The sequence below is a fragment of the Periplaneta americana genome, chromosome 6 (genome assembly GCF_040183065.1).
Source record: "Periplaneta americana isolate PAMFEO1 chromosome 6, P.americana_PAMFEO1_priV1, whole genome shotgun sequence".
Classification (NCBI taxonomy): Eukaryota; Metazoa; Arthropoda; class Insecta; order Blattodea; family Blattidae; genus Periplaneta; species Periplaneta americana.
Genome location: NC_091122.1, coordinates 56,261,213 through 56,285,890, shown reverse-complemented (window position 1 = coordinate 56,285,890; position 24,678 = coordinate 56,261,213). Strand labels below are relative to the sequence as shown.

General features: G+C 35.1%; 1 protein-coding gene across 5 annotated transcripts in view; it reads left to right on the top strand.

Annotated features, from left to right (window-relative positions):
- Positions 1-24,678, top strand: part of LOC138701339 (protein qui-1) — a 1,858,863-nt gene that overhangs the window by 1,809,855 nt on the left and 24,330 nt on the right. For all 5 annotated transcript variants that reach the window (XM_069828122.1, XM_069828123.1, XM_069828119.1 and 2 more), the window contains 5 exons: positions 3,827-4,029; positions 6,790-6,964; positions 10,441-10,614; positions 12,562-12,752; positions 19,336-19,529. In XM_069828122.1, the coding sequence (XP_069684223.1) occupies positions 3,827-4,029; positions 6,790-6,964; positions 10,441-10,614; positions 12,562-12,752; positions 19,336-19,529 (937 nt within the window). The remainder of the gene's footprint in view (positions 1-3,826; positions 4,030-6,789; positions 6,965-10,440; positions 10,615-12,561; positions 12,753-19,335; positions 19,530-24,678) is intronic.

Sequence of the window (24,678 nt, the reverse complement as noted above, 5' to 3'; positions counted from 1 at the left end):
TCTGTGACATTCATTAATAAATTTAAATTTTAACAAAGATGTTGTTGTATTGACAAACGAATGTAATAACTTTTTATGAAAATTATACTTTATAATTAACTGTATAATTTAAAGACTATTTTTAAATACATGACTATGAATTATGTTAGAAAAAATAATATAATAGCAACAATCGAGATTGAGAAAGCATTATACAAAATCTGAAATTCTTTACACAAAATTATTTTAGAAATAAATTGCCCAGTAAACATAAACTACAGCACAACACTTTCAATACAGTTCATAACACCTCTCTACATTTTCAGAGATTCAAAGAATTCTTTATAGTAGCTTGGAATGTGATTTGGTTTAATCAGATCTAGTAAATCTGCCTTTTTCCACTCACTTAAAACTATTTTTTCATTATAAACTTGTGGCAATTCTGGAGTCTCGGTTTTGCTTTTACTTCTTGAAGAACATTTCTTTAGTTGTACTTCTTGAAATTCTTCGTCGAAATAGAATGTTTTGTAGAAAAATGATAATGGATGACTTTGATGCACTGTCAAAACCTTTATTTCGTTGATTTTCCTTGTGTTTCTGAAGTAATTTGCGTTCTTGTAATTTGTTCCTAGATTCTTGATATTGAAAAAGTAGGCCTACTTATGGGATATTTTCTTGGTTTTGTAGGTCCGTCCTGTTTTCTTTACAGCTTTAACAATAGAGACAAAATGATGTGGAGTGTAAATCGCACCACTTTTGGACACGCGTTTTACTTCGCTCTCGATCATTGAAAGGGCACTGTCATCTTTGTCCTGTGTGTGTCCAGTTATCAAGAATTTATGGATAATGGATTTCAGATTATGAATTTGGATACAGTGAACATGTACAGATGGATCATGATCCTTAGAACAGAAGTCCTCAGCAATGATCAGTATAGAAAATTAAGTTTATGTCTTCAGCCGACATTTTTTATTTTTCTTCCAAGAAGTTAAGTACACAGATATCTATTTCATTGACATCTCTTTTTGCTTCTCCCACATGCCAAATGAAACAGGTGACATCAGTTGTTTTCAAGTCAAAAATGTTAAATGAAAAACATTCTATTTAGAATCTGCATCAGCATCATTTACACTAGCCTGCTTACTTTCTATAAATAACAGGGCAGTCATTATTCATGTTACATATTTTTAACTTATTTCATTTACAGGGACACTGTTATTCCTTTAAATTTTTAATCAAGGCATTAATACTATTCATCTTGATAAAATTTGCAGTATATTATTGAACAAACCTTCGAGTTGTGTTTGAGTAACCGGTTGCCAGACATCATTTTCTAAAAATGTTTTTTTGACAGCTTTAGAATTAGATAGGAACGTAATTGACTCATTTCCGTGTAAAAAAATTACGAACCCTATTAATATAAAGGTAAAACGTTATTATACTATTCAAATAGACAGATATAACATTAATTAATTATTAAATTAAAATAGTTTTAATCATAAATACCGTCACAATATTAAATGTAAGCTTATTGATGATAAGGGAAGTTAAATACGTATTTGTTACTTATCTAAAATATTGACACAACGCAGAATAATTCCTTGCCGCTGAAAAAAAAATTATTCAATGGAAAGACGCAACACAAAATCTGCCACTCTTCATGAAAAGATTTAAATGTTTCAGTTTGAATGCTCCGTAACAACTAAAATTAAGTCTTTGTTGTTGTAATGATTTTGTTAGATTAAAACAATTTAATAAAGACACATCTGCCATCTGGGGGAAAAATAATGTAATCACGTATTTGTCGTTATTCACGATAAAAATATACTATTTTTGGATTTAATTTTTGTAAGAATCTCAAAAATGAAAAATTTTGAGTTGTGCCTCTCTTATCGCAAATGAGCGATATATACCGGTATAATAAATATTCCGAAGTGATATAGTGTTAAAAGTTGTGTAATCTAGATGTTTATGTAAAAAATTAATTTCTTATCTTGCATTTTGTGACGTTTTTGAACTAATAGATCTTTTTTTCGGCATTTTTTAATAATTTTTAATACTTTGAAGAACTTTAGATCATTTGGAATGGATTATACTTTCTTCCTTACAGATAGGCATGTTAAATCTTTTTCTAAGCAAATAGATCAGTAGTAATTACCTACTGAATAAGTGAATAACAGTGAAGTTTGGTTTTTATAGTTTGGAACAAACTCTGAAGTCCACCCTCATTCCAGTGAAGGCCTCACCTCATACAACGGAAGTAATATGAAATGCTTGACAACAGCTTAGTTTAAGTAGCTTTGATCGCTACTGTTCTTTTGTTAGTACAAGAGTTTCTTTAGAATTTATGTTTGAAAGATTGGAAACTTTCACCGTTTCCTGGATGATAAGACGTGTTCCCTATATGGTTCAGAAGGGATATAATGTAGTAGACAGTAAACAGTATTTTTAAAATAAAGATTGCAAGAATGCACGCTGCGTCCACAATTTATTTTGTCATTCACACTCCCTTGTCTGAAAGGTCTGGTAACAAAAGTGAAGAGGGGAAGGAGGAGGAGACAGAATGAAGGCACTACCATGGACCATCCCTGATTGAAGCATATTGTAAACCCTCATTATAATCTCTAGTTTTCCCTTCAAACCTTCATTTTGTTGCATGCCATTTTTTTTTTATTTTAGTAAAATTTCTGGAAGTTGCCTCCTCTCTCCGAGATTTGCAGGGCAGTCATTGAAACAAGGTGACTAATGTTTAAGAAGTTGTGGTGCGAGTACTTTGAATTTTCTTTTAATTTTATGTTATTTTTCCATTACTTTGAGGGTATTTTATTGGTCATTTTAAGTAGATTTTTAGATCATCATCATCTGTCCCATAACGATCACTATGCAAGCAAAATAAGGAGAACACACATGCGCATTTAGTCAGAACTTGGGACATGTGTCTTACTTTTCAAACTGATACGAGGCACATATCTTGCAACAATTTTTAAGTCAATATATAAATATCTGCGACTTGCATTGATATATTTATATTAGTACCACAATCTAGTATATATAGTCACGAAGCTTGAGTTGTGAGGGTGCTAGGAATAATAGACTGTGCAGGTACTATTTTGCATTGTCTGTAATGAGGTGAAAGTAGCGATCCTAGTGTTAGCAACTATCTATGGATGCATATTTACCACGTATATACTAGACTGTGTTAGTACCGTAATGTGGCAACCTCTGATTGATGATCTGGCTGATATGTACCTCTATTATCAGGCAGTACACCTCACTTGACGATATATGTCAGAGGAAAAACAATTGTTTGTATGCATTTGAAGTCTGATTAGTGTAATATGTAGCTAATCGGCGATATTTGCAATGGAGAGGGAAAGGAACTTGCCATGTACCCCATTATCTCCTGGCCTAGTTGCCTCATAAGTGGTGCCATGTTGGTATCACTTGTGAGGTTCAAACCTGTCTTCGGACAGTTGACTAAACAGCAATGTACTGTGGCATTAGATATCAGCAATGAATTTCTCAATGTGAACATTAGTCTGTTATGAAAGTCATCAAAATCATATCCCATTAGTAAGAAATCATCATATAAATTAGCCATGGTTAGTCTTCTAAATATTTTGATTGTTGTCTCAGTAAGATGTGACTGAGCAAAATTGTTCACTTTCAGATATAGAGTAAATTATGACAGTGGTTTGCTTCGTAAATGTAAATCTCTAAAAGGAAAGCTGAATTAGGAAATATAATGCAGGACACACTTGCAGAAAAGATATTTAGCCTTCATTTTGTTTAAATATAATTTATGTCAAGTGTTGAGGCACTGCATGTTTCATATTATTGTTTCCAGGATCATCTGACTCGACGATCTGCTTGTGGTCACTGGAAAACTTCAATCTACTGAACACAATCAGTTTGCCGTATCCAATCACAATGCTTGACGTGTCAAGTGACTCTGTGTTCCTGGTGGCAGCTTGCGAAGACAATCAACTTTACTTACGTTCTTTGGCTACAGGAACAGAGATTCACAGTCTGAGGGGCCACAAGGCTGAAGTAAGGCTGTCTGCTATTATTACTCTAAGTTTATAGGCATGAGAATTTCACAATTGCGATAAACGTGATAAAAATAAGCATTTTTTTTTGCTCCTTTTTTTCAGATTGCTTTATATGTCATATTGTTTGGAGGTAGTGATGGAGGAAATACATTAAATACCGATATATTGATATTGCAATATATTGCAAACCTAATTTCGATAAACAATATATATTGCAGAAAGTATATCGGTATATCGAACGATTATCGATATATCGTTATTCCATAAGCAAATTGCATTTTCAGGAACATTTACTTTATTACAATAAAATTACTTAAATTTTAATATTCCTTTTTACCATTGAAATTAACATCATAACAGCCAAAAGCATAAATATAAAATTGTAACAATAAAAATACATTTTCAGTACCATATCATGTAGGTTCTAACCTAAATAAAAATTATGGTGGAGGCAAGGGAGCTTAAATGATATAGTGGGAAAGAGTTAAGTGAACTCTAAATGGTTGACTGATATTGGAACACGATTCATTTATTCTAAACTAATGTTATATAGAATTCAATCTTTTCTACGTAACAACTTAATAATTTTTAAATGTACAGTAAGTAAATAGAACCTGTAATTTTTTAATGTAAGTAAACTGTACTTAGAATATTACAAGTTTTAACAAACTTCACAGTTGATTTGATACAATCCTTCTATAGTAAGTTCCCATTGCAAGTTATTGTTACACTCCAACATTCCAAACAACAGTGGTGATGATTATAGGGATAGAATTTTTATACACTAAAAGATATAATAAGAAAACAGAATGTCAGCACTAGAATGTGCATAGAAATCATAGAGTTAAACAAATGTCACATCGGTATTAAATCCTTGTTTCTCTTTTCATTTCAGAATATAGAAATATAAGTTTTGATACCCGTTTTGAGGTCAGACGGTTCCCTTCAGGGAGGGAGTTGCTCCTGCCTTGGAGAACATTAATAACAATATTAAAACAGTAGTAGATAAACCTCCTGTCTGTCTCACGTTCGCACACGCTGCATTTTGAATTTGGTGCTGCATATTAAATAGTTTGAATTCGAATTTCAGTTCAGCCAATTAGAACAAGGTATTGAATAAGGTTGCACAATTATGTAACTGTCCACCTTCAGTAGCGCCATCTCTCGGGAATTATCGGAGTTGTCTAATGTGGATTTTGTTGTTGTTGATAAAGATAATTCCATAAAAAAAGTCGATAAATTTATGAGAAAACCGATATATTATACGATATACTCAATCAAAATTTCAATATCGATATATCGCTTTATCGAAACGAAAATATCGGTATTTCGTAAAAACCGATATATTGTTCCCATCTCTATTTGGAGGCACAGCATTACCTTGCCTAAAAACAGTTCATGACCTGTGGTGACGTACGGGGTTTATGAAGTGCTATTGGACAAAATAATGTCGAGCCTCCACATATGTGAATTTTCCCACGCAGTGCAATCACAACCTTACATCTCCCACAGTATAATCCTTGACAGTAAGAAGCAGAATAAGAAGAAAAGTTGATATTTCCATATATTGTAAAGCAGAAAATTCTGTCTGATGAATCTTGAAAACTGACTTAATTTCCAAATCTAAGAGATATTTTAATAGTGAAATATAATGTAACAGATTGCAGGACCTTCTTAAATGATTGTATGGAGAACCACTATTTATTAGTCGCATCACTGTTTTTTAATCATTATGTTTTAACCCTCAAATTCAAATACCTGGGAGCAACAGTAACAAATATAAATGGTACTCGGGAGGAAATTAAACACAGAATAAATATGGGAAATACCTGTTATTATTCGGTTGAGAAGCTTTTATCATCCAGTCTGCTGTCAAAAAATCTGAAAGTTAGAATTTATAAAACAGTTATATTACCGGTTGTTCTTTATGGTTGTGAAACTTGGACTCTCACTTTGAGAGAGGAACATAGGTTAAGGGTTGGTAGAGCAGCTGGCTACGGACTGGAAGGTCCGGGGTTCGATCCCAGGTGGTGACAGGATTTTTTCTCGTTACCAAACTTTCAGAACGGCCCCGAGGTTCACTGAGCCTCCTATAAAATTGAGTACCGGGTCTTTCCCAGGGGTAAAAGGCGGTCAGAGCGTGGTGCCAACCACACCACCTCATTCTAGTGCCGAGGTCATGGAAAGCATGGGGCTCTACCTCCATGCCCCCCAAATGCCTTCATGGCATGTTACGGGGATACCTTTACCTTTTTACATAGGTTAAGGGTGTTTCAGAATAAGGTGCTTAGGAAAATATTTGGGGCTAAGAGGGCTGGAGTTACAGGAGAATGGAGAAAGTTACACAACACAGAACTGCATGCATTGTATTCTTTACCTGACATAATTAGGAACATTAAATCCAGACGTTTGAGATGGGTAGGGCATGTAGCACGTATGGGCGAATCCAGAAATGCATATAGAGTGTTAGTTGGAAGACCGGAGGGAAAAAGACCTTTGGGGAGGCCGAGACATAGATGGGAAGATAATATTAAAATGGATTTGAAGGAGGTGGGATATGATGGCAGAGACTGGATTAATCTTGCTCAGGATAGGGACCAATGGCGGGCTTATGTGAGGGCGGCAATGAACCTCCGGGTTCCTTAAAAGCCAGTAAGTAAGTATGTTTTAACCCTTAGAATTCGTAGTATTTTGTTAAATGAATCAGTACTGTTGTCTTATATAAAAAATATTGGAATAGCATTCTGTTATGTTACAGATCCGGTCGCTGTGTTTAGCTCAAGACAACTGCAGAGCTGTTGTGGGTGGCTCTGACGGGAAGATCTACATCTTCGACATGCACAGTGGCAGGCTGAGTCGAACTTTGACCAGTCATGCAACAGACGTCACAGGAGTCAAAGTTACCGACAAGGATGACTTCTTGTTAACAGCTGGTTAGTATTTATGGTAGTTATATAGCAGCCATCGTCAGCTGGCCTGCATACTAGTTCGGAGCGCCGAGACGCTGGCTGAGGAGGTAGTAGTGTGCAGTGTATCGAGCCATGCCAACGCATCTCATCACAGAAGCTAACTTTCTGACCATAATTTACAATGTCTTCTTCGATTGTGTTCTACACGAGCATTGACACCTAACATTGACCAGTTAGTGAGGGAAAAACAAATTAAAAAATCCAGGAAAACCAATGCTAATTAATGATCAGCGAAAATAATTTTTATCATTTGTTATTTACATTGTAATAAAATAATTTAGGCCTACATCAGTCTTGTAACAGAAACGATAATATGTTTCATATGTTACACATAATAACAAATAATTGGTTTTGTGATATATAGTGTCAGATAAAAAATGGATAATTAATTTTATTTTATTGATGACACTTAAACAAAGGAATAGGATGACAGGATATAAATATTAGTAATGGATTTGATTAGTTTAATATTTGGAAAAGTGAAAATGCGTTATAAGTCTGTAAGTTCTCAATTACTTTGATATGAAAAAAAAAAAACTATTTACTTTCAAAACCGCTGCAATACATAAGGAAAAAGTTCAACTTGCTTGTTGTCTTAAACTAAAAAGTGATTTAAAAATCCAGGAAAACCAATGCTAACGAACAGCAAAAATAAATTTTATAATTTGTTATTTACATTGTAGTAAAATAATTTAAGCCTACTTTAGCCTTGTAACAGAAATGATAATATGTTTCATATGTTACACATAATAATAAATAATTGGTTTTGTGATATATAGTGTCAGATAAAAAATGGATAATTAATTTTATTTTATTGACGACATTTGAACAAAGGAATAGGATGACATGATTTAAATATTACTAATGGATTCGATTTGTTTATTATTTCGTAATAGTGAAAATGCATTACGCCTATAGGTCTGTAAGTTCTCAATTACTTTAATGTAGAAAAGAACTATTTACTTTCAAAACCGACACAATACATAACGGAAAAATACATATTGTTTCTTGTCTTAAACTGAAAAGTGGTTTACTTATTACACAGTTCCTCTTAAAATAAATTAAGTACATGCTTCTTCCGTGTTTATTATAATTATTAAAGACTGATTAAAAGGGTTGAACAAGTGAACGGACGCCACTGCCATCACTTGATTCCTTCCCCCCACCTCCTGCTGCACAGTCTAGGGATAGAACTGAGCAGCGAGCAAACTGTCCCTGCACCATAGTGCACTGAGATGACGACTCCTGTTATATAGGGTGATGGAAAGGGTCAGTAATAATCATAATCATCATCACTATAATCACCACAATATTCTCATTTTCTTCTTATTCTTCTCCCCTCGTCTTCCTTCCTCACATCATCATCACCATCACCACCACCACCACCACCACCACCACCACCACCACCACCACCACCACCACCACCACCACCAGGATTGGACGCTACAATCTTCAAAGGTTTAAGTTGTACCTGCCTATGTTTCTTTGTTTCTATGGTCTTCCTATTCTTCTGGTTCCTATGGGTTGGTACTGAAGCAGCTTTGATCCATTTTCATGCATGCTTTTTTAAAGCAGAACGTGATGCACTGCAACAAACATTTTACTTTGGTTTTGCTGCAGCATTGCTTTATATTAGGTGTAGCACTTCCAAATACCACAGTACGAAGTTTGCTGCATGGTATATCATACCGGAATGCGTGTTTTGGTCTTTTTCAATGTTTATTATTCTTAAAATCCTCTAATAATAATAATAATAATAATAATAATAATAATAATAATTATAAGTCCATGCCTATCACAGAAATCGAAACTGTTTAACGTGTTCGGTTCTGTGAAGGTTATATTTATTATTGCAGTAACAGCAACCAATGTTAATTGTCCATCATTTTACAGTCAGCTGGGCAGAAGATTGCGTTTTTTTCTCGACTCTCTTTTTGTTGTGCCACTGCTTTATGGATCTGCTTTGTAAAAGAACACACAGTTCCCCGTAAATGCATATATAATTAATCTTCAATTATAAGTGATTTGCAAAATGTTACTAATTCCTAATTCAATTCAGATGACAGCAATTATCATAAAAATGTTTGCCACAGGCGTAACTCAATCGACTAAGGCACTTGCCTGTGTCAATCTGAAGTTACACGGGTTCGATCCTCACTTGGACTGATTACCTGGTTGGGTTTTTTCCCCGAGGTTTTCCCCAACTGTAAGGCGAATGTCAGGTAATCTATGGCGAATCCTCGGCCTCATCTCTCCAAATAACATCTTGCTATCACCAATCCCATCGATGCTGAATGACCTAGTAGTTGATACAGCGTGGTTAAATAAATAAGTAAAAAGAATCATAAAAATGATTAATTTCAAAATTATCAACATGATGATGATGATGATGATGATGATGATGATGATACCTGCAATGCACTACCTACAGTGGTTCCCTATTCCCAAACACTCAGTTTAGACTTTTCTGTCATCTGTATTATTTTGATCAAAAGTTACAGGTTCAGGTATGCTAGTTACCAAAATAGTTATTGAATAGGTTATTTGCAGTAAAATTAAAAAACACCTGCAATTAATATATTTTTAAATCATTTTATGCTCGACCATGCCGAAATGTACTAATTATACACCTGGTAGCAGTCCTTTAATGCATGTCATTAAAAGTACACCTGCTCATTAAAGTACAGGTCTTCAGCCAATGATAACTCAGCTTACATGTGTTCAGCCAATGACAAGTCAGCTTTGTACCGTTATAAAACCGCAAGTATCGCTTATTCTCGGATATGCAATCAAAAGAGAATTAGCGAAAAGTCACGGAGGCTGGAAATCCAATACTGTCGCAGAAGGTTATGTTCTGTTACTATAATAATTAGCGTTAATTGTAAATAATATTCAAATAAATTCAATTTGTCATCTCGTTTTTCAATGTCGAATTCAATAATCAAAGTTATAATATTATAATATTATCAAGTTTAACGGGATTACATCAAGGTCAGTGACATTATTGTTCCTCGGAAAAAATCAATACTTTCGCGTCTGCGCACATCTCACAATTCACGACCTAGAACAAGGTCACTTCCGATCTTGCCAGATACAAATAAAATGTATACATCTGAATACCGGTAATTTCAAGTTAGAAATATGGTCGAGCATAAAAAGTCGTATGAAACTCTCCTATAATGGTAATTAAGAAGCTCGTATGAAAATTATGAAACTCGCTTGCGCTCGTTTCATAAACATCCATACTCGCTTCTTAATTACTATCATTATAGGCTCGTTGCATAATGTACTATTATTTTATAACCTCAGCCACCCATAATAAAATAATGTAATGTAGGGTCCTGTACTTCGATTTTCTTGGACCTTGACTAAATTCTTCTTAAAGTACTCTAAAGTACTCTCTCAATGAATTGTTCCTGATGTGTATGGAAATATTTCAGGTGGGAATCGCATCACATTCTGGAGCTTCCGTCGTGAGGATGCAATCGGTCCTACAAGTGGGGGTTTAAGTCCCGTGAGCAACAGTCGGAAAACGTCACAGCAATCCCTACAGAGTCACACAGCACCTGTGACATGCTTGGATATTTCTCGTGATGGCCTAATGGCTGTTACAGGTCAGTCATTAGATATGTGCTAATGAAAGTACATGTACATTATTATATGTTGATGTTCTACTTTCTAACGTCTTGAACCTTAAGCCTGTTCCCGCGTCAAGTTTTTGCTTTTAGAACTTATCCTTTATCCCTTAGTGTTGATTAAGGTAGAGAGAAAACATAGACTGAAAGAAATTTGGAAAGCATCTATGTTTACTATATTCGGGCAAATCGTAAAACAGCGAACGTCAAGCTCCGCCCACGACCCCTTTCCACTTTTCCCCTACAAGCTCACCAAACATTCTAGTTTGAAAGAGTGGAAATAGGGGTTTTGGGTGGGGGTGACATCTAGTGGAGGAAAGTGGAACAAAAAGAGTGAATGTGGCATCTACGAAGCAAAAGAGGAACTTTGTCCTGTCACCCTGTGTCTCTTTCTTTCTCTCTCTCCAGCTTCTCCTTCTCTGTTTCTTGGTTCCTGTCTCTCTTTTTTTTTTTTTTTTCTTATGACTTTGCAGAGGGCAGTATTCGATCCGAGTATCTTCCTAACGAAACGCACGCACGCTTTTTGGTCACGCTTTAGACCTCTCAGCTACCGAGGCGAGTTGGTGGTAGAAGGGAAAAATGAATCTATTTATTTTCAAGGGAAGTGCCATAACGTATTGCAGGGAATGGCGCGGGGGACAATGACCGAATAGCGTGGGTGGAAAGTGGCGGGCTTGTGAATTTAGCTTGGTAGGAGTTGACTTCGGGGGTGGCGTAAGTGTTAACGCGTGCTGGTAGAGCTTCATTGTGTCCGTGTCCAGTTTCATGTACAGACGGAACCATGTGTGGTATCGAGCCATACCGAAGACGTGTACGTCTTCCTCAAATTGTGCAGGGAGAATTTGAAGAGCAAACGAGGCTTTGGTGACTGTTGTGTTACTTCGAGGACAGTGCAAAGTTAACAGGTGAATGCGCCCTAATTTTGTTGTAGGGCATTGTGTTGTGTTGGTACATGTGGTTGTCTAATGCGCCCTAATTTGGTTCTATTGTGTATTAGTACGTGTTATGAAATACGTGCGAGGCGGTAGGCAGTGATCCACCGAAGCGGGACAGATAGTAGAGAGAGAGAGAGCAGGTGAGCGAGGTGCCGAGCGGCGGGGGTGGGGATAACTTCCCCTACTGGCGTTTGCTGTTTCACGATTTATCCCTATACTCTTCTACAAGAACATCCTGTCGTAATTGGCACATAACTTAAATGTTGCCAAATTTGCATTATTTAGGGTCTGTTCATTATTTTATTACTAGATGCATTGTGGTAAGAACGTAGTTCATGCAAGGACTAAATTTATTTTGTTAAAATACATACAAAATAGTTTTTTCCTCAAATTTTAGTGTAGCACCCATCATTTTTGTGACTTAATTTCGATTGAACTGCCAAGGACACATAAATAAATATCAAGTTTGTGGTCTGGATTTTGTGATCTAACTATTGATCTTGTACCCATTTATATCAGATAGGACGAGCATTAAACAAAATAGATCTAGCCACTATATCAAACTCGAAAATAAATTAAGGGTTCGGCTGTAAAAGATGGTAACCCACAGAGAACAACTTCTGAGAAAAAGTCATCATTTGTTTAGGCATCATATGTTTTCAAGGGGAAACTCCAACCCTAGGTCAGTTTGTAACTGAAATATTGAATGACATATTGAACTACTTGAGTAATTCAATAGTTTTATAACAGATGGCCAAGGCCTCCTATATCGAAATCTCAATTTTTCAATTTTTGAGGGTTACCATATTTTACAGCCGAACCCTTCAAATAATACCACAAATACATATAGCAGAACAGTAAAAAATTTAGGAATATATTTAGATTCAAATTTAACTTTTTTACTTATGTAAGAAAACTTTTGCTATAATCCAGTCCCTCAAACACTTGACCAGTGGTCTACCTCTTAGCTTACCATTCTGAATTTTTGCAGGATCTGTGGACAGCCTGGTGAATATTTGGCAGCTCAATACACATGAATTACACTCAACGCTAGAGGGACACTTCGCCGCCGTTACTTGTGTGGCATTCTCTCCAAACGGACTGTTTGCTGTATCAGGATCTGAAGACAAGACGGCTAGAGTATGGGGACTCACTTTGGGACTTGTTGTTTCAGCGTTCAAAGTAAGTTTGTTTTAAATTGTTTAAATGTTGTAAATGAGAACAGAAATACAGCATTTACTTACTTACATATAGCTTTTAAGGAACCCGGAGGTTCATTGCCGCCCTCACATAAGCCTGCTATCGGTCCCTATTCTCAGCAAAATTAATCCAGTTCCTACTATCATATCCCACCTCCCTTAAATCCATTTTAATATTAACCTCCCATCTACATCTCGACCTCCCCAAAGGTCTTTTTCCCCTCAGGTTTTCCAACTAACACACTCCACATTTCTGGATTCACCCATACATGCTACATGCTCTGTCCATCTTAAACTTCTGGATTTAATCTTTCTAGTATAATTATGTTAGATGAAGAATACAATGCGTGCAGTACTGTGTTGTATTGCTTCCTCCATTCTCCTGTAACTTCATTCTTCTCAGCCCCAAATATTTTCCTAAGGACCTTATCCTCAAACACTCTTAACCTCTTTTCCTCTCTCAAAGTGAGAGGCCAAGTTTCACAATCATAAAGGACAACCGGTAATATAACTGTTTTACAAATTCTAACTTTAGCTTTTTTGAAAGCAGATTGGATGGCAAAAGCTTCTGAACCGAATAATAGCAGGCATTTCCCATATTTATTCTGTGTTTAATTTCCTTCCGAGTGTAATTTATATTTATTACTGTTTTTCCGAGGTACTTGAATTTTTCCGCCTTTTCAAAGGATAGATTTCCAATTTTTATATTTACATTTTGTACTATGTTCTGATCACGAGGCATAATCATATACTTTGTTTTTTCGGGATTTACTTCCAAACCTATCTTCTTGCTTGCATCAAGTAAAATTCCTGTATTTTCCCTCATAGTTTGTGGATTTTTTTCCTAACATATTAACATCATCTGCATAAACAAGCAGCGGATGTAACCCATTCAATTCCAAACCCTCTTTGTTTTCCTGGACTTTCCTAATGGTGTATTCTAGGGCAAAGTTAAAAGGTGCAATGTTTATTCATGTAAATATAATAAAATGTTTTAGTGGGAATTAATGAAGAGAGAATTCTATTTTGTCTGACATTTTAAGAGATTCATAAAGTATTTTCGATTTATCACCGTCGTCATCATAATCATCATCATGAGAGCTAAGATTTTCCAACACCAATAGGTAATGGTGGTAGTTGGTAGAGTTCAATTCATTGTACAGTAGTGCGACAGACATACTCTCAGTGTCATTGCATAGTGCCATGAGTAAAGATGTCAGTATAAATTATTAAGTAACAAGTACAGTACATATGTGATAAAGAGCAGCAATATAGCTAGGAAGATAATGAAAAATGCCTCGAGTAAAACCACATCCATGTGAAATATTAAGTATATGTCGATATGTGGTGGGAGGGTATTTGTTTTAACAGTTAATAACTGACTACACTATAAGCTGTGCAATATTGATGTCCCGGGAATAATATTTTAATGTTCAATACCATGTCAATAAAAAAGAAGCATGAATTTAATCTTAAAAAAAATGAAAGAGATTTAGAACTGCAATGAACTGCCAGTGATGAAACTACTGAAAACTTCTATGATGCTTTCATTGCAGAAATTATTCCTCAAACAAATTGCAGAATGACAGATTTCGTAATTTGCTAGAGAAATACATAAAATTAAGGTCTTTCACATTGTTCATTTTATCGTTTTCTTTTTTTATTTATAAATCTTGGCAGATAACACCAAAAAACCACAAAATCTTGAATATTATGCTTAGTAGTAAAAAACTATTGAAGATAGATAAATATGTAAAATATAACGAGACTTCAAATGCTGCAGTCAATACCCCAAATAATTTTTAAGTTTTATTGAATTCACTAATTAGCGGTTCTCAATTTATGGTATGTGTATCAATCACTGGTGGTACGTGAACCACTGCTGGGTGGTACTTCAACAAAGTGTGAAATAAAAATATGAATTATCATAAAATATAAAAACAAATAACTTACCTGTTTTCCAAGTTTCAAACAATGAAAAAGTTAATAAAATAATTTCAATTGTGTGTGACTTGAGAATTTTTGGATTAGTGACCCATTTTCTTTTGAAGACACCTTGCCAGAATCCTAAACTACTGCTGAGAAAGGCAAGTTCTCTTGTGACGGAAGTCTGAAGCAAGTGTTCAAGGGAATGGATTTATTAAACTTTTGGTTGGCAAGAGGAAATTAATATTTTCTTATCTCAGAAAAAGGTGTAAAACATTTTATGGTGTTCACAATTACTTAATTTTGTGAATGTTTTCTTCTCTTAATTTATTTTTAAAATAAGTATAGCAATAATTTGAATGTAGAACCTGATTTAAGACTCAAATTAACTCAATTGAAACATGCCATAAAGAAGCAGAGTTTTGCTAAACAACCACAACCTTCATACTGAAACTGTGTTTATTTATTTCAATTACAAATTGTAGCATCAGCAAGGATATTGTGTGTTTATTATGTTTTTTTTAATGTAACAAATAGGGCTAGGCCTATATGCATTATAGTGCATATTTTGTGACTCACTCCATTGAATAAATTCAAAGAGGAACTATTTCTTAATTAATCCTTTCTGAATAAACCAATTATATTGGTATGGGAGCATAGAAATGCAAATTATGACCCTGGACACGACATATGACATTTTCCCGTAATAATTTGGTTAGTGGTATAGCTAATATTCTGAATTAAAACTAGTGGTGCCTCTTTGGAAAAGGTTGAGAACAACTGCACTAATGGAAGAATCTACAAAAACTTGCAATTCCTGTGGGGGAAAAAAATGGAATTTTAAATTGCAAGCTTATCTTTAGAAAAAATTGGGAGTACAGCTTTTATTCTACTTACATCCACAATGTATGTAGTTTAGGTCGTCACATTTTGGTTAACAACAAAAAAGTTATAAAAATAAAGTTGTTCATAGAAGTGTCTTCTGATGATAACAATACTAAATTTTCGTAAATATTTTATCCGAAATAGTAAATTCCACTGAAGAAATGGGACAAATGAAACAGCCAGTATGCTTATAAATTACGAATAATACTACTAGGTTCAAAAAGTTCCCGGAATTTTACTACCATTTTTCGTATTAATATATAACAAGGGATATTATACATTTGTTTTGTTGGTAACATTCATGATGTCATTTCCTTAAAGTTTGCTGATAATGGCAATTATTGGTTTTGAGTTGTAGGCAATTGTTTATCATAGTGTTTTGTTTGTTCGTCGCATTTTGTAATTATGTCCACAGAGCAAAGTACAAACATCAAGTTCTGTGTTTTGCTGGGGACATGATCAGTATGGCTGATGAAGATGGTGATTTCTTAAACAAAATGAAACTGGTGCTACTTGTACGACCCAGTCCCTAAACGACAGTCATCTGAGTAGAAATCGAAAACATCTCCTCGGAAGCAAAAATTTCCTAGGGACACTTCCAAAGGCAAAGTTATTTTAAATGTTATGTTTTATTTAACGACGCTCGCAACTGCAGAGGTTATATCAGCATCGCCGGATGTGCCGGAATTTTGTCCCACAGGAGTTCTTTCACATGCCAGTAAATCTACTGACATGAGCCTGTCGCATTTAAGCACACTTAAAGCAAAGTTATGTTGGAAGTTTTCTTCGACTCTCAGGGTCTCATGCACCATGAGTTCATTCCAGAAGGTCGTACTGTAACGAAAGAATTGTACGTAAAAACCCTCCGTCGCCTCTGGGACGCAGTGAGAAGGAAACGTCCAGAAAAGTGGGTAGAAAACAACTGGTTCCTTATGCATGACAATGCACCTGCTCATCACGCAATTATTGTAAAGAATTTTCTTGCCAGGCACAACATAACTGCTTTGGATCACCCACCATACTCTCCTGATCTCTCACCACCTGATTACTTTCTGTTTCCCCGTCTGAAAAGTCATCTGAAAGGACGGAGATTCAATGCTGAAGAGGTTATCGCAAACGCGACGAGAGCACTAAGATGAGTTTCACAAAATGGCTTCCAGGCCTGCTTCCAGGAACTCTACACGCGTTGGCAAAAGTGTGTTGTTGCGGAAGGCAACTATTTTGAAGGGAATGCTGTAGAATAGTGTTTAAGGTACGTTGTTTCTATGATGCTAGCAAATTCCGGGAACTTTTTGAACCTAGTATGTACACAACTTTTAATGGAAATGGAATACAACGTGAAGTGAGAAACTTGGCATGATGTTTTGATTAATCAATTCTTTTTCCCAACAGTTTAGATCTTTTTTCACTATCACTGTCTCATGGTAGATTCTCTTAATTATTGCTTTCGGATTGATATACTGATTGATTCATATACTTCATGATAAAGAAATCTATTGAAAGTAATAGGATCTGCAGAATGAGTGAAAAAATATTAAGAAAAAAAACATACTTTCCCATCCCTTTCCCATGGACTGGATGTGAAATATATAATAAAAGTCAATAAAATTTTCTAGGTCTTGTCATTGGTTCTTGAATTTCTGAACTGGTAGGTGGCATATGACTCTCAACAAGGTTTGCTGCGTGTTAAGTTTTTGTAAGTCTCGATAAAAATTGCACTTTTTCTCCAGTCTTTACGAATTGTCCTATTCTCTCTATCTCTCAATTGCGAAATAAGCTTCACCTTTTCTAGTTCTTTATTCTTTTTGTACTGCCCTCTATCCTTTTTCATTTCCTCATGAAAAGATTTGTTTCTCCATTTTTAATGCTATCAAATCATTACATCAACGTCTCAACTCTCATAATAAAGGGCCTCTAGTCTGGACATTACATACAGTGAGGGATTTATTATTTCGACCCAATTTATCTTTATGTGTCACTAGATTTATTGATTGTATGTTAGGAGGAAGTCATGGGTGGATCCAACCAATCAGAAGGAATATGCCCATTGTCTCCACTATTGCATTCAATTATTATCGAGGGACTCTAGTTGTGATTGCTGCCATTGACTTCTGGTGGGAGACAATTGATAAGTGGCGCAAATAATTGAAAGTCAGTGCCAGATAATTGATTTTACCTGATAATTGGAAAATACATTTATAGGTTATGTAAAGGCATACTGTACTGCACAAACATTTTTCTTCCATGTTGAAATTTAGCAATTTCAATATATATATATATATATAAAATAAAGTTTTGAAATATGTGCAGTGTTTATTTTTAGTAATGAATACAGTAATGTACATTCAGCAGTTCATAATTATTGTAATACATTCTTCTTCTTCTTCTTCTTCTTCTATGGCGTGTCGGCCCCTTTTTGGGTCATGGCCTCCCCAGTTGCACTCCACCAAACTTGTCGATCCTGTGCTGCGACTCTCCAATTCCGGATTTTGAGGATTTGTAGTGCATCCTGACACACACCATCTTCCCATCTGTTACGTGGTCTTCCCACCGGCCTTCCTCCTCTGAAATCTCCTGAAAATACCTTTTTTGGGACTCGATGTTCTTCCATCCTAATTAGATGACCTGCCCATTTGAGTCTCTTAATCCGAATAACATGCGACAAGGGTAGCTCTTCATACAAGGAGTATAGTTCGTTATTATATCTAATTCTCCATTCCCCTTGCACGCATACAGGTCCGTAGATTCTCCTCGGGATTTTCGTTTCGAAAGAATCGATCTATTCCACGGCTTTCTTTGAGAGGGTCCACGTTTCACTTCCATACATCACTATACTCCGAATGAGTGTTTTACATAGCATTACCTTTAATTTCTGGTTTATATCCCTGTTTCTGAAGATGGGAAGTACTGAGAAATGTGCTTTATTGGCAGTCTGTATTCTTGTTTGTATTTCTACCATTTCCTCATTTTTGTTGGTTAGATGTATGCCAAGATATTTAAAATTGTAATATATAATAGTGTAAGAAATACTAAACGTTTTCGTAACCTTATGACAATTTTAAATAGCGGTCATTTGACGAGAGGAACAGTGCAGCCAACGTCGCAGCTATGAAGGTGAAGTAGCACTTGATGATTCGAACCTTTTTAACATAATATCTCTAATGTCTTTTTTCTTCATATAGGCCTATATTATCTATCACTCAAATGAAACTTTTACGTGCTGTAGGAACAGAGAATTTCACATTTTTCTATTTAGACTCGTCCAACACCCCTTCGAAACAGGTGAGTTCAAATGGTAAATTTAAAGATATCATCTCTGCACATTGTTTGCAAGGCCCAAGTGACAGCTTACCGATGCACCCAATCTGACATCTTACCGATGCTACCAAATCTACTCCAGGGACATAACAGGGCTTTCTGTCTATGTTTTCACACGTGAACAATGTAAACAGTAAACAATATACGGCATGTGCAATCCGCGAAAACCACTCACATCTTCGTCTGACACTTTCCTTTCGCATGAATGACTTTTTTTTTTTGGCCTAGACAAAAGTGCCGTTGTTTTGGTATTGCCGGTTATTTGGGTGCCGCATACGAGGGATTTTACTTTACTTGCCTAGCATTGAAAGATCTACTTTTTAGGAATGACTGTCTACAATAGTCACTTTTTGTTACATACTGAAACTCATTACAGAAATGTAGAGTACATTCAACAAGAATATCGTTAATTCAATGCTTGATGCTTTTTACAACAGGGTCATCAAGCTACAGTGACGGCTGTGGCTGTGATGTTGGATAGTCGTCGTGTTGTGTCCAGTGACAGGCAAGGAGTCCTGGCAGTATGGTTAGCAGACAATGCCACACTGCTGCATTCCTGCATCGGTCCTGGAATGTGTCTTGCCGTTACCAACAATATGAAGTATGCTGTTTGTGGCAACGGCGATAACAGGTAGTCTTTGCAATAGGGAATATTTGATTCCTTTTATTGTTTGTTTTATTTATTTAAATTTACGTTTCATTTAGTTACCTGATTGCTTTCTTTTATTATTTTATTAATGTGTTTATTTCACATGTTATCTCTCTTTTCATTATTTCTCCCTTATTCATGTTTCATTACTACATGCTACTTTAGTGTCAATAACGTCTAAGTTCGCACTACAATAGAGAAATTTGTATTACGAAATTCGCGTCACATGCACGCAGCACAACAGGGTGGAATTTTTAATTGCAACCAAAACTTTAAATATAGATAATTGAGGACTTCACCCGAATAACGGCATATACCCTTATACACCCGTTTTCCGACGATCAAGGGATTAGATAGTTGAATGCGTATCATACACTGTAGCAAATTTTCGTAAGTCTAGCTTCAATACGTAACACAGGACACAATGTTACGTGTTTACGTTGAACGAGTGAACGCACCTACTACAGCGGCAGTCACATGCTGTGCAAGCTGTACTGTAGTAGGCTAGTATTCGATGTTTAGGCCTACTTCAGGTTGTCAGTTGTAGCAGTGAATAATGACCGAACATATGGAAAAAAAGAAGCTTGTGAACAAAACTAAATGGAAAACCGAAGAAAGAAAAATAAATGGAAACAGTGGCAAGTCATACACAACTTGTACAGGCAAGGAAGTGGAAAAGAAGCCATTACACCATTAAGAACATGATATATGAAAATATGTATAGACGAAATTTCAAAGGACGATCAACTCTCTATTTTCAAACTCTTTTGTGACATGGGTTCGAAATTAGAATAATATAATTTTATTACTTCTTGCCTTGAAAGAGTGAATCTAAAAACTAAGAAACTTCAATCATTCAAGAATAAGGATAATTTGTGGAAATATAGTGTTTTCTATAATGGGGGTATAGAAATTAATGTGTCGAAACTTTCTATTGATTCTATTGCAAATTTTAGAGAAACGATTAACAACAATTCAGAATAAACTGGTGAATCCTCAATGATAAAAGGGGTACAAACTTAAATCGTTCTCATACAATCATGATGCAAAAGTATAAACAAGTGCAATGCAGTACATCAGGGGTATTTTCAGCTTGAACCTCATACTCGGTATCATTTGTTTCCTTCAACATTTCAAATACATTACAATTTAAATTTATCCAATACAATGGCCAACACCTTCCTAGAACTTATGAATTCAAATATCTTGGAGTTATTTTCGATAGTAAGTTAACATGGAGCAACCTTTTGAAATACATTTCTGAAAAAGCTCGTAAAAGATTCTCCCTTCTAAAAAGACTAGCAGGAAAGGAATGGGGATGCTCTAGGAATACTTTGAACACTACATACAAAATGTTTATACAGCCAGTGCTGACATACTGCGGAGAAATTTTAATTACTTCACCTTTCATAAACGACATAGAATATGTTCAAAACCAAGCTCTCAGACTCATTACTGGTGGAATCAAAACAACTCCAATAGATTCTATGAGATTCCTCACTAACATTAACAGCATCAAAATGCCAATAGAAGAAAAAGCACTGATTCAATATGAAAAACTTATTAGATTACCAGGAAACAATTGGCATTCATACAGTCCTCTCTGTAGATTGAAAACTCAAAAAAGTTTCATATCCATTGTTCAAGAATTAAAACAGAAAATCAATATCCCGAATTTAAAAGAAAACTTACAAATTAAACCAAACCCTTTAACTCTATTAAATATAGAATATAATCTAAATTTAATAGAAGAAATACTGAAATCAGAAGTAAACACTGAAATACTGAAACAATTGTCTTTAGAGACAATTAATATTAGGTACCCTCCACAAAACTGGCTTCATTTATACACCGACGGATCCTTGATCTCCAGAGAACACGGTGCCGATGCAGGTGTTACGTGCTGTCTCTTCTCACTTTATAGATCTCTTGGATATGGAACAACAAGTTTTGATGGCGAAATCATTGCAATAAGTGAAAGTCTCAGGAATCTTCTATGCCACATCAATAAATTTAGGAATGCAGTTATATTGTCAGACTCCAAAGCAGCTATTCTATCAATAGTCTCTAAACACACACCTTCATCTCAAACAGCAGAAATAACTAAAATGCTCTCTCAATTAATATCACTCAATAAAAGAATTGTATTCCAATGGATACCATCCCATTGTGGAATCCTGGGAAATGAGAATGCGGATGCTTTAGCAAAGAAGGGCAGCACTGCTACTTACAGACCTGTTACTAAATCTACGTATTACTCTGTGAAAAGATTTATTAAATCTACATACCTAGACTTCAACAAACAAAATTTAATAACACAATCCCAAGGGAAAAAATGGAACTCTCTGCATCAAAATCCACAGTTAATTCCCGATTTACCATGAAAATCGTCTGTAGCTGCATTTAGATTGGCAACAGGCCGTGATTGTTTGGCCAAACACCTGCATAGAATTGGAATATATCAGTCCCCTAACTGTCCATTGTGCAACTCAAACCAAGAAATGGATTCGGAACATCTCAAAATCTGTGCTTCAGTGGCTGGTCATGATAATATCTTTGAAAAATATTGGAGTGCAAGAGGTCATAATGACTTTATTGTCAAATGCCTGGCATTAGAAAACAACAACGACATTTCAAAGACGAGAATGGAAGTGTTGCAGCTGAAACTTTTGAGTCCAACACAAATGAACCCAGTGCCTTTGGAACCCTCCAAGGTGAAGAACTTAAGAGAACTGTTACAGTTTTTAGATGAAGATGGCCAAAGTTGGCTGAACTCAATGCTGAATAAAGCCGGGACATCATCACACAATGACGAAGATGATGCACAAAGAAGAAAAGAACATATAAGAACAAGAAAACCATAAACTGAAAATGTAATGTTATTTTGTAGGCCTACTTGCGTAATTATTCAATATTTTTATTTAATGTGTTATAGTAAATGTACTTATATTTTATTGTGTTGAATTTTTTTTATTTTACTTTTTAAGACAAAATTATTAATAAAGTACGAGATGTTCTCATACATAATTAATTTTCATGCAAAATTAGACACCTAGAACATCAGAATAATTAAAAACACTACTAAAACATATTGTTGCCAGAAAAAGGGTGTATACTGAGTTCCATATTATATTTATTTACTAATAGCAGAACATACTATTTACTGTTATGTTTCAATAATTTTGTTTTAAATGTCCTCGAAACTATCTAACAGTAATGAATAATTTTTTTCGGCACAACTATGATGAACCTGACAGCTTACAAACATTGATATCAGTTTATATCGGAACAACATTTTGCTATATACGCCCTTATTCCGGTGACGTCCTCAATTCAGTACTGATAAGTTTAAACTTGTTACTAGACTTTTGGATTTTTTTAGTCTCTAAAAATTAGATTTTCAGTGCCTAAAATAGGCTCAGTCAAAGTTAGAAATTGGCTGTAAAAATCAGACCTAAAGGGTCCTTTCATCATGTTATTGAAAATGTATAAATTTCCCTTTTATCTACTATTAATTATTACCTGAGTATTTATTGTCTTACAAAAATCTTGTCCTATAGAAATTGCCTTAAAAATAGTGTAGTTCATTGTAAATCACAACCTAACGTAGAACAGTCTTAGTTAAATATTGCCAACTCATTACATCTCCAATATTGATAAGCTTGTTAAAAAAAATAGAAATAGAAAATTAAGAAACGATCACTGTACTCAACCTGTACCATCAAAGTTACAGATGAACATGTATAATTTGCATTATTTACCCTTCCTTGTATTCTGCCCAATTACATTAATTAAAATAATTACATACCTACACAAAAGTGACGCTTATTTTCTATCAAAAGACATTCTGATATCTTCTTCTGCCCCGAACTTTTCTCCTATTTGCCATTTGTTCCAGTATACCATGGAAAGACTCATTATGTCATGTTTGCAGTTTTTCTTGGAAAAGATAAATGCGGTAGCTTTCCACACAGCACTCTCTCTTTTCTCATAAAGCACAAATTGAATTATTTGTAATCAGTATACATTGTTTGTGATTCACATAATTAACAGTTAGAATATCCAGAAAGTAAATTGTATCATCAACTTCAAGGTATCGCGTTACTTCACTCCTAAATCACCATTGCCTGTGCATACCTTACACCCTTTCTTTCCTTCTATCAACTCCTGTCTGTATTTCTCCAACTCCTCAATACTGTCTGCCTGTAAGCACGCACAGTGGGGCGAGGTGCCTTCACAGAGCCTTCCTTTCCACATCTGCTCTATAATATATTCTCCTTTTTATTAGATTTCCGTATAACTTACCTCTGGTATTTATATTTATTTATTATTTACTTATTTGCTCGTTTGCATAATAAATTGTTTGCTTCATTATTTATTTTATTTCTTCATGAGTGTATCTTTTGCTTCATTTGTTAGTTTACTTTACTTAAGTATTTATTTGTATTCATTTATATATTTATTTATTCTTGTCATTCATTCATAGTTTTCTGCCCAAGGGCAGGTCTTTCACTGCAAACTCAGTATTTTCCAATCCTTCCTATTTTTTGCCTTCCTCTTAGTACATACATAGATACATACATACATACATACATACATACATACTGTACATACACACATACATACAACATACATAATACATACGTACATACATACACACAAACACACTCTCTCTCTCACACACACACACACACACACACACACACACACACACACACACACACACACACACACACACCATACATACATATATACATACTGTACATACACACATACATACATACATACATACATACATACATACATACATACATACATAATACATACACACAAACACACTCTCTCTCTCTCTCTCTCTCTCTCTCTCTCTCTCTCTCTCTCTCTCTCTCTCACACACACACACTCACACATACATACCATACATACATACACACATACATACATACATACATACATACATACATACATACATACTGTACATACACACATACATACAACATACATAATACATACGTACATACATACACACAAACACACTCTCTCTCTCACACACACACACACACACACACACCATACATACATATATACATACTGTACATACACACATACATACATACATACATACATACAT